This window comes from Fistularia commersonii, chromosome 16 (assembly GCF_037954325.1).
Source record: "Fistularia commersonii isolate RoL2024-O1a breed Wild chromosome 16, RoL_Fcom_v1.0, whole genome shotgun sequence".
Classification (NCBI taxonomy): domain Eukaryota; kingdom Metazoa; phylum Chordata; class Actinopteri; order Syngnathiformes; family Fistulariidae; genus Fistularia; species Fistularia commersonii.
In genome coordinates this window covers 3,158,822-3,174,557 of record NC_141299.1, presented here as the reverse complement: position 1 = coordinate 3,174,557, position 15,736 = coordinate 3,158,822, and the positions used below count along the sequence as shown (strand labels likewise).

Sequence of the window (15,736 nt, the reverse complement as noted above, 5' to 3'; positions counted from 1 at the left end):
ATGAACAAAATAACCTCCGTTATACATTTTAAAGATGAGTATCTTGAACTTTGTGGGACCTCAGTTGGATCTCGCAACTAGATCTAGAGCATAAGGAGAGACTTTCATACCATTTTCTGGGATTCGTGTCTCAGAACAACCTTATATCTAGTTACGGAACACTGACTCGGTGATTACATCAGTGCCTTTAGCCAACTCAAGGACACATAGAATCAATGTTCTTAATACAAATGCACAGTGGGAATTCACTTTAGAGCTAATAAAATTAGGCTCAGAGCACAGCTATGTCAGCCCACATTGTAATGTTATGTAAATCTGACCATATGACAGCTTAATTTAAATTGCAGCGCTTGAGATTATGCTTGATAGTGGCCCATTTTGCCCCCTCGTGCTTCCTGGTAAATAATTCATTCCATAATTCTGTGTATTAGAAGAACACATTAAAAATGCCAAAGCGAGCTCCCAGAGACTGAACGCTGGAATTTTATGCAGAGGAAGAAATTGGAGGGCACATCATGCTGGCTGAAGAGTCCATCAATCTAGCCAGCAACAAATCATTATTATGTTTGTGAATAACAGACTTGTGAGCAGTAAAGCCGGTCTGTGGCTAAAATGTTTCCGTGGCAAGGGATTGTTCTCTCGCTTTGACACACAAGTACAATTGTCCAGAGCAGATTTTAGAAAATATTAGAAGATATAATGCTGATGTCATCACACCTAAACTGTTAGTTGAGTGGCAAAGAAATCTTGCTCTACATGCTCCAGAGGACAATGCATATCAGGAGTTAAACTGCATCAACATGATGTAAACACTTGACTTAATTGTAAAGGTCTTAGATTATAACATCCATTTTCTAATACTGTTTCAACTTCTGCATCAATTGCAACTGACCTTAGCTGCAGATAAGGTTGAAAGAAAAATCCTCCATCCTGCTGCTTCTTACATAAAATAATCCCTTTGTCCATTGAATTCCGTTTCTACTCTAAATTTGAGATCGGATGGAAGTGAACTGCTTAGTGACAACCGGATGATTTGCAGCACTCACCCAAAGATGACAAATGAAAAGGATTAAATCAATTTGGTGTCAGAAAGACAACAGGAAAAATACTTTCAGTAGGTCTTTGAATTATTCTAACAACTTCATCATCATCATGCTTCATACTGGAGTTGAGTGCATGTTGCTAACCATGGCCACAACTTGAAAGAAAAGAGAAGGAACTGAGTGCTGGACATTCGTCGTCCCAGATGGACTCTCAAAAGACTATGGCAAGTGTTGGATTTATATTAATGCAGTGGGTTGAATATGTCCGAGGAGCAGCCAGGGACTGCCCAGCAGGAAATAATTGTGAACTGTGTAAAAACAAAGTATTTGCTGCCACTGGAGGGCTTTTACATGACTATTGAGGTGAGTGAAGGAGCTGTGGGCCACACTAGTTGGCACACTAGCCTTATTTGAAGCTACGCTGTGCAGCATGTTACTACTACGAGATTTGTTGAAGACCATAGAAAATGAAAAAGGGAAAAACCTCATTACCTTTGTGAACTGACGGGCCAGGAGCAAAGGGGCAAATGTTGACCAGCCGTGGGGGGGACAATTTGGCCTGAATCAAAGAGAAACATCAATTTAATTTTCCCATGAAAACTCCTCGAGTGTGTCGGAAAAGATGGACACAAAAGGTATTGCAAAGCCTTTTATTAAAGCAGGAAAAACAAGACAAACATACCCCTTCAAAAATCAAGACGAGTTGAGAACCTTTGACATCTGACAGTCCTTAACATGAGTTGCACTCAGACACATTTCAAGGTCTGCTGCTGTAGCCAGAGGCTCTGAACTGATGGAAGTATCTACTGTTTGGAATCAGAGTTTGCCCAAGCAGAAGGCTTCTCTTTATTTACTGGGAAAAAGTAAACAATGGTAGAGTAAAATATGTAATACTGGGCAACAGTAGGGCGATTCGAAGGCACTTTTAAGAACATCAGAGGAATAAAGACAGCGGACAACCAAAATACACAGAACTTAAAAAGAAAAAAAAAGTCACCAAACATTGCTTTATACTTGTATTGCATCAAGCTTTTAGTGAGGACTCGTGTAAAATATGCTACAACAAAGCTATGTTATGTGACTAGCCTTACCGTACAAATACCACCAGAGGTTACATTTTTTTTAATGGCACATCAGCAACCCCCGGAAAAATATCAAAGCAAGCTTTGTACAAATAATTTGATTGTAAGGCATTTTAAAATCAAAATTATGTCATCGTAAGAAATTATCACATGTTACTGAAGAGCCTGTAAGTCCTGGCTGACAAAGTTACATTTTACATTTAAGAATTGAAAAAAACAAAAATAACAAATAATAACCCCTCCCCCCAAAAGAAGACAATATATTATTTTGTTGTGGAGGTCAGCAAGACCATTCCCTATTCACACATCCAGGAGACACTGTTTCTTTCTTTTATTGCATAATAATTCACCACCTTCACAGCGCAGCGTTAACTTTTCCCTCTTTATGCACGATCCATAACGATTGGACAGTGTTTTCATTGGTTGAAAACACGCAAGGGCTTGTTGGAAAGGAAATAAGAGCTGATCAGTCAAGACCAAATTCAGAATTGATTTCAAAGTACTTTCTATAAGAAAAATGAATAAAACACCATATAATCCGGATTATCACATTTAGCATGGCGGCAGTAGCATTTTATTACCCACACAAAGGTAAAAAGCCTCCCGAGAAATAATACAAAACATCAATGACTCCACTGAGACTACTTTCTGTACTGCACTGCCACTTACGAAAGGGATGTTGGTTATTGTTGCTTTGTTCAAAAAACCTATGAGACATATTCAATTCGCCTACTTGATAGACTTGTTGTTTAAACGGTCTTTGTGATAGCTTCACTTTATTCGTGTTTTTATTTTCCTTTGTTTTCGAAACAGTATTCTAGTCTTTCATGATACACACTCAACTACTGTAAGTCTTGCTTTGTTTTTGTTTGTGAATCCAACTGATGACCTTCACTTTGCACTCTATAAAAACAAAAACAAACAGAAAACATTCTATTAAGTAAAAAGCCCTGACAGTAAAAAAAAAAAAGAAAATTTGTGAATATTTTTAAAATATGAAACACTGTAAAACAAATAAGCCTTTTTGATGACATTGGCAGTGCGGATCCATCAAGTGAATGTGACAGATATAGCCGAAGAGGCTAATTTTTATCCCCATCACTGGTAAATTGGTGGCTTATTAGACAAATTTAAGAAATATATGAATGCATGCAAGCACAAAGAAGAGTACATGAGAAAAAATAGCAACATATGAGCACAGACAAAAGCATACCATTGAGAAGAGAAGCTTTTTTTTAGGGAAAAATAATCCAATAACAATGAGCCATTACTATTTTGGAGCTCGTGCCATTAACAGACTGCTTGCTCTGTGATTGTGTCTCTCAATGTATCTATGCACGCAAAGACATATGACTTCAGTGATACCCTGTTTTGCAAAACTAGATTAAGTGATTAACAACCCAAAAAATGAACTGCCAAAAAAATGATTAATGACAATATCATTTATGTTTCTTCAAAATTAAGCGACTCTTAATAATATAAGCTGACAAACGGGCCAAACAGTCAAATGAACAGTTAAAGATTCCTGGATGGAACAAATAATGTAGTTCTTCTTTTCTGGAAAACAATCCCTTCTTTGCTCATCAACTCTAGAATCAGGCTAAATATAAAAGATGAACTTTGATACAGAATTTTTAATGCACAAAAAAAGTCACGTGGTACCGACACAACCGTATAAACAATTACTGTAAGGACACTTGTGCCTGGATATGTACACGTTAAAAAAAATCCTAATTTTTAAAATTTCTTATAAAGTGTCAATGCAATAAACATTTAGAGATTGCATAGTCAGATTTTATCAGTTATCATGGCAACCATTCTACTGTACTATCAGAGATCTTATGATTAGATATGTAGGCATATCAGGACCTTGGTTTAATTCAACCTGGGGGGGGGTTAAGGCAGGATTTTATAGATAAATATTTAAATGATTTAAAATCATATTTTAAATATCTTCCCTTTATAGTATTACTTTTGAGGCTGTCCCCACTTTTCATTAGCTGGCATGATGATTCTTGACTAATCTTGACAATTACATTTTTTATTGGTCCCTTAGTTACAGAGGAAAAAAATGTCAAACATTGGAGTTCTATATTTTGCTGTTTCAAAACCTCAATGGGTAAAAAACTTTTCATGTTGACAAAGCTAGGTAGGAAGTTGTTTTTTCCTAATAAACTACTATACAGTTGGGTAAAGCCAAAGATTTACTTCAAAGGGGGAAAGAACTACAAAAAAAAGGGACGTATAAACTTTGCGGGCAAATAGACATCAACTTCAAATGTGTCTGAAACCAATTATTTGCCAATTGGCAACTTCGCTCTTCTATTTGGTTTATTTATTTACTACCACTTCCGATGTTACATTTTCTTAGTTTTATTGACAATCTTTAAAAATCTGTAAAACAAGCCAGCAGCCAAATTGCAGTGGGCAGAATTTCAAGTCAGAAATTAACATAGGGGAGTGTTGTTTAACATGCTGGTGTTGACCAAGGTCTGCATTCTCCAAATACCCTTGTGGTTTGATAAATAAAATTAGTATAACTGTGTGGCGATTGAATGACAAATGGCTGGATCTGACTTCAATTCTAAGAGAAATTTGAAGATTACACATTTTGCCTCCTTGTTTTCAAGAGCACTCTGAACACCCACATGAAAGAGGAGCATTTATCCCTTACTGTTGAATAATTTTCTTGTACGCTTTTCACAGCAGGTGACAGAGGTCTTTTTATTTGTAACCTCATTATTTGTTGGGTCAATATATGAAACCAGGATATCAAATGATGACTGTTTTGTATTTAAACACATATTTGGGTATTTATTGACTTGAAAACTTGCAATAAAATAGAAAGGGGGATGACCGAGTGGCTAAAGTGGATTGAACATACTTTATTGCAGACTACGAAATATCTTTTGGAAACTAGTAAGAATTGAAAGATGAAAATAACCTTGGGCTCCTGGTCTGGCAATCATTAAATTTAAAATCATGCAACTCACCACATACAGTCTTCTCTGGTCTTGACATTCAGATAAACAGAACTTGTGTTAAAAATCTGTGCTTTTGTGTCATTTTATTTACATTGTTGTGCTCTGTAAATTCACTGTGTAACAATAAAAATACAATTAATATTCCATATAACATCCCCAAAGCTTGTGTTGCTTTTTTTTTTTTAAATACAGCTCAAACTACAGTCACAAACACATCCATCCCTGACTTAACTGCTGGTCATATAGGTTAAACATATAGCTTGCCGTGCCACTCTAGTTAAAACAGCATGCAAGTAACAAAGGATTATTGCTAACCTGCCCTTTGCTGGAATGTGTAGGAAAATATGATATAGAATTAATATGACGTAGCCGGGAAAAAAGCATTATCTGTTTGTGACCTGCCATGCTACAGGTGAACCTTAAATGATTTCAGGTGATAGTTTAAATACTGATAAAACATTTCTTAGTGAGATTTAGATGGAAAGATGTGCTAAATATGAAGTGGTTACCATGTTTTGATCAACAACTCTTAGCATACAGATAATAATTTTTCAATGTATTCTGCTATTCAATACCAGAACTGGAATGGAAAAATGATAATACTGCAAATTGTTATTATGTTTGGAAAAAGTGACCCCCCCCTCCCCCTCAGCGGTCCCTTCCTGGTCCCCATCTTCATGCTAATTTGCACTACTTGCTGCTTGATTGCAAAACCATATTAATGTAAATATCTAAAAGAAATGAAAATCTCCACATCTAACTGTCCTCAATTAGGTATATTGATGTACTACACAGAATTCAATTATTCCTTTGACACGTGTAGCTAAACATGCAGGTTGATCTGATGTAATTCAATCAGCCAACACAGGTGAGTGTACCTTGTTAATGTATGATTAATATATAAATATAGATGTTTATTTGTGTGCATATTAGAGAATGCAAGCTTCTGTGTCGTTATGTTGGCAGGAGAAAAAAAGAGACAGCAAGATATGGAGGTGAGGAGGGTTTTTTCAGAGGTCGGTCGTGGCCTTAGCAGTGAGAGCCAGGATCCGACTGGTGTTACAATTTTTGCAGAGCACGTGTCCATCCAGAGGGTAGCAGCCCTGGTTATCCCCCTCTGAAAGGAGAGAGCCACAGTCCTGCAAGACACAGATACACGGTGAGTCCACCGACACAAACAGACATTTGGAGCACTCGCTGATCAGGCACATTCAAATGCTAGCAGCGTTTATGCCCTGAATGAGACATTTACTGCTGTCAGTGGCAAATTACAGGACGCTCTCCAATGAGAAACCTGTGGCAAAGGTATTTTAAGTTTCATACCGGCAACTGGGGAATCTGGAATGATAAAACTATGTTTTGTATTATATATTGTGGTTTATTACATTCAGCTCAAGTAATGCAGCCGCAAGGCGGCACAGGGCGGTGTCTCCCTGAACCGGTCCCAAGCCCGGTTAAATGCAGAGGGTTGCATCAGGAAGGGCATCCGGTATCAAACTTTTGCCAAACCAAACATGCGAATCAATCATAATAACCAGATCAAACTGGATCAGTCGAGGCCCGGGTTAACAACGACCGCCATTGGTACCGATGATCTACAGGGAACCAATGGAAACTGGGCTACTGCAGGTCAAAGAAGGAGAGGAGGAAAGCGTGTTTGGAAGCAGAGAGAGAAGAGGAAAAGCAAGAGTCTGGGACTGAGAGTAGGAACTTTGAATATTGGGACTATGACAGGAAAAGGTAGAGTTGCTCGACATGATGCAGAGAAGGAAGGTGGATATACTGTGTGTCAATGGAGACCAGGTGGAAAGGTAGTAAGGCTAGAAGCTTAGGAGCAGGTTTTAAGGTTGTACTATCATGGTACTGACAAGAAGAGAAATGGAGGAGGAGTTACCTTCAAGGAGGAGTTATTAGGAATGTTTTGGAGGTGAAAAGAATGTCAGATAGACTTATGAGTCTGAAATTGGAAATTGAAGGTGTGATGTTCAATGGTGTTAGTGGCTATGCCCCGCAGGTGGGATGTAAGTTTGAGGAGAAGGATGTGGTATACATGATAGGGATGCAGAGGGACAGATGGTGGTAGACTTTGCAAAAATGATGTAAATGGCTGTAGTGAACACTTTTTTTCCAGAAAAGACAGGAACATAGGGTCACTTATAAGAGCGGAGGTATGAGCACCCTGGTGGACTACATGTTGTATAGACAAGGTAACCTGAAAGAGATCAGTGACTGCAAAGTATTAGTAGGCGAGAGTGTAGCCAGACAGTATAGGATGGTGGTTTGTAAGATGACTCTGGTGACAAGGAAGATCAAAAGGACATAGGCAAAGCAGAGCACAAAGTGCTGGAAGTTGAAAAGGGTGGAGTGTTGAATGGTTTTCAGGGAGGAGTTGAGAAAGGCTCTGGGTGGTCAGGGAGAGCTCCCAGATGATTGGACAACTACAGCTAGTGCTATCAAGGAGACCAAGCAAGAGAGTGCTTGGTGTGTCTTCTGGAAGGAAAGTAGATAAGGAGACTTGGTGGTGGAACAAGGAAGTGGAATGAGGAGTAAATACAGAGAAAGCGGTTAGCAAAGAAGAAGTGGGACACTGAGAGGACTTAAGACAACGGACAAGAGTAAAGGGTGATACAACAAAGTGTGATGGTGCCCATTTTTAAGAATAAGGGGGATGTGCATAATTGCGGCAACTATAGAGGGATGAAATTGATGAGCCATACAATGAAGTAGGGGGAAACAGTAGTTGAAACTAGACTGAGAGCAGATGTCAGCATTTGTGAACATCAGTATGGCTTCATGCCTAGAAAGAGTACTACAGATGCAGTATTTGCTTTGAGAATGCTAATAGAGAAGCACAGAGAAGGCCAGAGGGAACTGCATTGTGTGTTTGTAGGCCTAGAAAAAGCATATGACAGGGTGCCAAGAGGAGCTTTGGTATTGCATGAGGAAATCTGGAGTGGCGGAGAAAAATGTTAGACTGGTGCAGGACATGTATGCTTGCTGTGAGACAGTGGTGCGGTGTGCTGTAGGGATAACAGAGAAGTTCAAGGTGGAGGTGGTATCCATCAGGGATCAGCTCTGAGCCCCTTCTTCTTTGCAGTAGTGATGGACAGGCTGACAGATGAGGCTAGACAGAACGGCTCATGTTAGATGTTTTGGAGAGAAGGTCAGAGAAGCCAGACTGAGATGGTTGGGGTCATGTACAGAGGAGGGATAGTGAATATATTGGTGGACAGATGCTAGAATTGGAGCTGCCCGGCAGGAGGTCTCGAGGAAGACCAAAGAGAAGATTTATGGATGTAGTGAGAGAGGATATGAAGGCAGTTGGTGTGAAAGAGGAATATACAGAGAATAGGGTTAGATGGAGAAGGTTGATTTGCTGTGGCGACCCCTGAGGGGGAGCGCTGAAAGGAGAAGAAGAAGACATTCAGTTCAAGTGAGAACATTCCTGAAGTCTTGATGACCTTTAGCCCTATGTCATTACAGCCGACAATTTCATCAAAACAGGGAGTTTTACAATATCAGAGGACAACTAACAGGACAGTATTGTCCTGTATAAACTGAGGAGGGCAGGTTCCTGTTATAATTTATTGACTTATTTATTGAGTTATTTTTGTTTCATAGTCACTCACGTATATTTAAGAGACAACTATAAAATGAGACAAAACAGGCGTGAGCATCTTTAATGCACCATTAATTTGAGAAGTACATCGTCACGCATGTTGCACAAATTGTACTGTTTTGTAATGTTTTTCAATGGATCTGACTTGTCCGCTGGAAACAACAACAATAGGTACAGAATTCTGTTTGTTATCTAGCAACACAGTCAGGTGCACAACAAGGATTCTGATTATAATAGCTTCACACTTTGGTAAAGATAAAATGAAGCTTTCAAAAAACTTTTCACATATATTGTACCTTGAATTATTGTTCTGCAGCTTCTAGGAAATCAAACACTTCTGATTGCTTCTCTATCTACTCAAAAACTCTTGCTTTGCTGCTTTAGAAAAAAAAATCTGCTTTTAACCTTCCTGGCCATTCCTCCTTGTCCTCACTTATGCTGGACATGTCTTACTTCTCTTGTCCCAGTCTAAAGGCTTTATGGCTTCACTTATTAGCCACCGATGAGAGGCCGGCAGATTGGTTTCAACGTGAGTTGATGAACATTGCAAAATAGATAGGGTATTTTTATGCATGTCCAACTCAAATGACACGTGCCACGGGAAGTGCACTGTTTATTAAATGGAACTCATATCCATGGATAGAATAGCGAGAGTAGATACCTCACAGCGATAGCACTGCACATGGAAGTCGCGATCCAAGGCAACAATGCGAACTGTCTCCTCTTGACCTGGAGCTGGCATTATAGGCTCAGAACACACACAGCAGCGTGGAGCAAACTTCCTGTGAGTGGAAAGAAATACAGAAAACTTTGAATTACAGAAGTAATGCAAAATACAGTTATTATTTTCTCAATCAAACTGTCCAAAAACAGTAAGGCCAACTACTTCTGTGTGTTATATACCGGTACGTTCTGTATCCTAGTTTTGACAAATGGAAAATTGTACAGCAATTCATAGGGGAGACTTTATAAATCAACATTAGGAACAATATTTGTCTCAATAATATTAAACTGAAAAAAGGCACTAATATTACATTATGTTACAATGCTATATTAATACTTTCAAATTACCATTATGAGCCATTATGAGCCAATTCAAGCCATTTAAACAGCAATTAGTATGCGACTTATTGGTGATTAAATGAGTCACATACTTATTTAATCAGCAAAATAAAACAATCATATCCATCATTCAGCATTTCGTAACTTGAATATCAGCTTTCTGTGAAAGCAAATTTTAAATATCAAAACTATCGGCATTAGCTTTACCATTAATGCAACGAGCAGGAAGCGGCCTATCACATATTAACTTAAGAATGAAAAACATTTGGAGATTTAAAGTCATGGGAGAAGATTGTCGGTGACGATGGAAAGGGAAGTGATTGTTTGATGAAAATAAGCTAGAATATCGTTTCTGTGTTTGTGTCGTTAATTCCTGACACATGTGACTACAGTGTTGAGGTCATACTTGTTATTTGGAATAAAAAGAAAACTGGAACTTGGCAGTCTCAGTCAGCTGTTTACTTCTATTTCCCTATTGGTACTAAGTACAGAAACTGTTTCTGTACTATGTTAGTTCTGAGTGTTTTTATGCAAAGTAAACACTGTGAAACAGTGACAGAAAAAGCGAAGTGAATATAAAGTTAATTTATATCCATCAAGTGATCATCAGCAGATGTGACGGTCTTTCGGCTTATGAATCTTTCTGCTGTTTGTCCAAAAAAATGAAGCTCCAAAATATAAGGATTCAACAGGGCTAAATGTTGAAGCTTTCTTTGGGACTTTTTTTTGTTAGATACTTCCAGTTCAGAAGCTTAAGAAAACTGATATATAATGACACAAAGTTGTTAACTATGCTTTTCTCATATGAAAAAGCAGCAGGAACAAAAAAAAACATGATCCCTCCAGTATTTCGTGCCCTGCAAAATTATATGGTTCTGAAAGGAGACAAATACTTCACTTAAATATCTCCTGATTACCAAGGGAACATAGAAGGCCACGTAATATTTTTTTCTTGGCCAAGTCATTCTGATCGACTTAGTCATACTCAAGGAACTATTTGATGTTATACCATGGATTAGATAAGCCATAAAAAGATCTCTAAACAAGCTTTGTTCTAACTGAGAATCATACAACAGTTATAGTGCCTGAAATCAGAGTTACATATGTGATGAGAGCCCTTTAAAAATACCATTTTTTTTTTTAACTTTTTTAACTTATTGATCTCACATGTATGCACTATGAGTTTAGACTCTGCAGAACTTTTGCTTTCTGCCTCGTTCAGGCGATGTAGTTTTGCACTAAATTACCAAAAAGGCAGCAATGCTGATGATGGTTAAAAAAATATCTAGATATCAATATAAATATATAACTTTATATACTAACATTGTACCTGAATACTTGGAAACACTATATCTGAACTTTTTTACTGCATACAAAATCCTGCTACATGCAAAGTTATTCATGACTGAATAAAACATTAAATACATTGTTAATTAAGAAATACTGATTATGTCGATGTGATCTGATGTATTACGCACTTGTGGAAGTCCTCGATGCAGTGGATGTGGTTTGAGGAGTCCACAGTAAAAGGGATGCCGTCCAGACTGCGGTGACAAACCACACAGGTGAAGCAGTGAGGGTGGTAGGCTTTTCCTGTGGCCCGTAGGATGCGCTCCATGATGGGCTTACAGCAGATGGTGCAGGTTTCAAGGGTGTTCTGCAGACACAGACATCCACATTGTTACCCAGCAAAGTTGATGACAGCAGATGACTTATTTCTACATCCCTTTATTGCCCCCTGTCAATTAGTGTGCTAGCAAATTTTTGAACAGCACCAGAGATTCTTAAAGTAATCATATTCTTCAGTTTCAGAACCTTTTAAAATTTCTTGATGGCTTTGCAGCCATTCCTGTCAGAGCCACAAATAAATCCACACTTTGGACCTTTAACAAGGCTGTCCTCAAATGCCTCCAGAAGCAGAAGGAATCTGATTAGCATTCAACTGGCCTCACCCACACATCATTCTCCCACACGCAAGGGTGTGAGCAGTAAATATTTCTACTTTATGATGACCGCAGGTTTTCTCCAGCCAGCGCTTGATAAGTGGCCTGCAGGGTAACATGCTGCTTTTGACTTTTGTCTAAGGCATCTCTTCATTTAATATTTGCCAGGGAACAACATTTATTATATCAATATTTAAATGAATAATGATTGCCTTTCCAAACAACAATGCAATTAATATGGGGCTGATAAATAACGTGAGGATGACCGATGCCAAAAATGATGTAGCGGTGTTTGAGCAGCCGGATTGCTGTGAGTTCTCTCACTCGGATATTTCCTGGATCCGTGTCTCTCCCCCGTTCTCCCTCTTTCTGCGCTAGGGTGGGCAAAAGACTGCATGGTTCAGCAGCTTCCATTGGCTCCCACTGTACTTCGAAGCCGCATCAGTGTTTCCAAACACGGCTCGGGGTGTGTAGCAACACTGCGCTGCGTCATCAGCTGCCCCCCAGATGCACTGCTGGGCCCTGCCATTTAAAATGACACTTCTGTGACCACTCGGCCGGGGTAAACTCCCAACCATCCTCTGTCTGGCTGAGTGGCTGCTGAGCATGTGCACTGACATTTATAGTCTATATGCTAATGAGCGAAGCAGGATTGAAACGTTTCTATGAAAATGGTGCCGCCGTGACCCGAGTTTCTTGGCATCAGACCATTTTAACTCAGGCTTCCTTAGATGTGGCCATGTATCACTGGAGGCAAAGGGGTCAAGAGATGGGAGCAGCTGATCTGTGATTCATGGCTATTGCGAAGTGATTTAAAAAAAAAAAAAAAAATGCCTTCTTCATCAAACCACTCTCGGGGAGGCATTATTCATGAAAAGCAATGTGTGCAGACAAGCTTAGCATTTTTATTTTTTTTCTCCACCAAGACAGTAATAGAAATAAACATTACTCCCAGGGCAACATTTGTTTGTAAACAATGTCCATATTGCAATCCCACTCATTGCTGGAAGTAGAATAAAGCCTTTAATGAGCTCTCTGCTCTGAGCCCTTGAGGTTTACCTCACACACGCTCCCACAGACAAAGAGGTAAGGAGGGAAAGAGACAGAGGAAACATTTGCGGAATGAGAATCTAAGCGAGATACCAGGGCCAAATTTCACGAAACCATCCTCAACTCTTACCCATCTGTCTGCATTTTCACTTACTTGTACTCATCCATCCTTCTTGTGGGAATACCTCGCCCTTGTTTAGCTTAACTAGAGCATATGATTTCATAGCACGCAGTTCCTCCAGGCAATTGTAATGAGTACAGTACTCAAAAGACAAAATTTCCTTTCCTTTCTGATGGTAAGATTCGATGACCTCAATTCATTCACTCTGTGCAGCCTGTTCTTTTCTTATTTGTCTTTTGACGTCTTTTGTTGGTGGGGTGACACTTGTGCTTTGCAGAACAAAGGTGGACGCGATCATACGCGACTTGAAAAGCGACCCTTCCGTGCTGGAGTTTCACCTCTGCATACGGTTTAGGACATCGACGATTTCAGGGCCTCTCGACACATCCACACAGCCCGGTCTTTCATTTTTTGCCACTAGAGGGCTGTATATGTCTGTATATGACCGGGATCAGCTCATCTCCTGACTAAGTGATGTATTCAACCATATATATGCTTTTTTCTTCTGCTCATACATTTCTCTAAGTGTTTGCCCAGAAGGCTAAACAAATGTCTAGGCAGATGACGTAAAATGAATTTAGGTCAGACAGCCTCTTGCCGAACTGGGGGTGAGTGGAGTGTGTTAAAGTCAATTGTGGCCCCTTTATCTCCTTATAAGCCTTTTCCATTTCCTTCAAAGTGCTTGGGGGTCTCGCTGTGCAAACTAACAACAAACACACCGTCTGACCAGGCTCCCCACTAAGTAGCAATGGGCTCTTAAATATCATTTTACACAGCTGTCTGTTAAAATGGGAATATGATGGCAAGCAAACCATGTAAGAGGGGGTTGAGAGGTCCCATGTGCTCTGCTCTCGACATAAAACACAGACCTGACAGACTGAACCGACCGCCAAATGCACACAGTCACACGAGAAAAAAAATCAAATCTCTCTTTAGTAATGTCGTGCCTTCTCTGCTATTTAACTAATTAGGTTGAAGTAATTATTATGGATACAAATCACAGGTATCACATTATGATATTCAGTAAGTTGAATGTAACAGGCTATTCGCAGAGAACACAAAGTCTGCCATGATATGATTTTGTTTTGATTCTGTTCAAGAGGTGCGATAAATATGAGGGGATAATTATCCAGGAATATAATACTAATAATATTATATCAGCGCACTCAAATAAACTATCGGACAAAATTGACTCACTTATACCAATTCATTTTGGAAATCAATAAATAAAACCAGTAAACTATCCCTTCTCTTCTCAATTTTTTCCTAAACAGTTACGGATTTGAAACGAGAATTTCTAAATAAAAAAACTCATAATGACATATATCGATATTTCTCTTGATTTCAGTAGATTATTGATTGTATACTTTAATCTCAACAGACGTAAAGGGGTGTTACATTTTTAAGTGATCACTAGACAGAAGATATTTTTCAATATGTTTAGAAAAAGGAGAAATAAGGTATAGGTGCTTGGAAACTTTTAGAAAATTCACAAATTATGAAAATTTTTACACATTCCTTTTTCCCCGATGAAATGAATATCCTTGAAATTAGTCTTCCTCACTGTACTGTTAAGATGCCCCGTAATTACAGAACAATTTAAAAATGAATCACTTAAACATACACGCCCTCAGTCGTCAAGAACACAAGCCATTGCGTGACCTCTCCTATTAAAGTATTGATGAACAACATGATCAATTTTCTCTGCGATTCAAGGAAAATATGAGTTAAGCATTACTCAGACAAAGACATGGTTTCAATGTTTGCAGATGAAACAAACAGATAGAAATCTGTTCAGGCATTTTTCCGCATTCAATCTGTTCATAAGCTCTGACCACAGCAACACATATTTTACACGCATCTCTTTTTTTAATAGATGATGACAAAACGGGCAGGAGTTCAGATTTAAAGTAGATTTAAAGTTACTTAATGTTTTATCCATAAAAATATGATCAGGGATGTAAAATATGTTTTACATTTCATTAGTAATTCATAATACTTCATTTGTATCCAAGTCAAATGCCAGTATGGGATAAATTGCTATCATTATTAGAATTATAATAATAATAATTACCTTTTTTACTTCAGAAGGATAATTAAATTATCTTACTTTATCCCGTAAAGTCTTATATTTTATTTCTAAATATGTGAATTGGCCTAATTAATGACAAAATACATGTTAACACTGGAGAACCCCAATTTTCTCCAGAATCTCTTCATAAAACTGTAGGTGTAACTGTGGGAATTGCTCACATCTGTTGCTATATAGTAGATATTCTTGACAAAGCTGCTGCAGCCCCTGAATTAATACACACTGGATAATGGCATATAATCACTAGACTACACCAAAATATGTGATTTAGTCATTTTGCCGCACGAAAACAGCTGCATGGACAGCAGAATTTAGTGATTGGGATTACCATCATTTCAAATGTAGTAAATGCATCTCACTTTGAAACATTTAAAATGTAAAAAAGGCAAATTAAATGTCAACAAACTGAGGTAAACAAACCATCCACTTAATTCAGCTGTTATTTGTGCAATTCCAAAATTGTGGATTACTATTATATAGAACAACATTTTTGAAGGTGAAAAGTATGTCTTCGTGTTTGTACTTACAGTTTTACAGTACTCAAAATATAGTTTTTATGCACTTATGAACAACATCCAGCCTATACTAAAGAGGCAAAATTAAAATATGTCTTTCCGAACTTTTGTTATTCTCCTAATTTATTCCAAGATTTCCAGTAATTTGAAGCACTTAGGTGACAAAAGTTACCTCACTTTGAGCTTACTCAGCTTACATTCATGTTGATTTAAAAAAGCAAATTA

At 38.3% G+C, this 15,736-nt stretch overlaps 1 protein-coding gene across 3 annotated transcripts in view; it reads right to left on the bottom strand.

Annotated features, from left to right (window-relative positions):
* Nucleotides 1-1,679: 1,679 nt before the first annotated feature.
* Nucleotides 1,680-15,736, bottom strand: part of lpp (LIM domain containing preferred translocation partner in lipoma) — a 143,454-nt gene continuing 129,397 nt past the window's right edge. For all 3 annotated transcript variants that reach the window (XM_086162386.1, XM_086162387.1, XM_086162388.1), the window contains 3 exons: nucleotides 11,269-11,447; nucleotides 9,390-9,510; nucleotides 1,680-6,248 (listed from right to left, as the gene is read on the bottom strand). In XM_086162386.1, coding sequence (XP_086018512.1) covers nucleotides 6,120-6,248; nucleotides 9,390-9,510; nucleotides 11,269-11,447 — 429 coding nt within the window. In that variant the 3' untranslated portion in view covers nucleotides 1,680-6,119. The remainder of the gene's footprint in view (nucleotides 6,249-9,389; nucleotides 9,511-11,268; nucleotides 11,448-15,736) is intronic.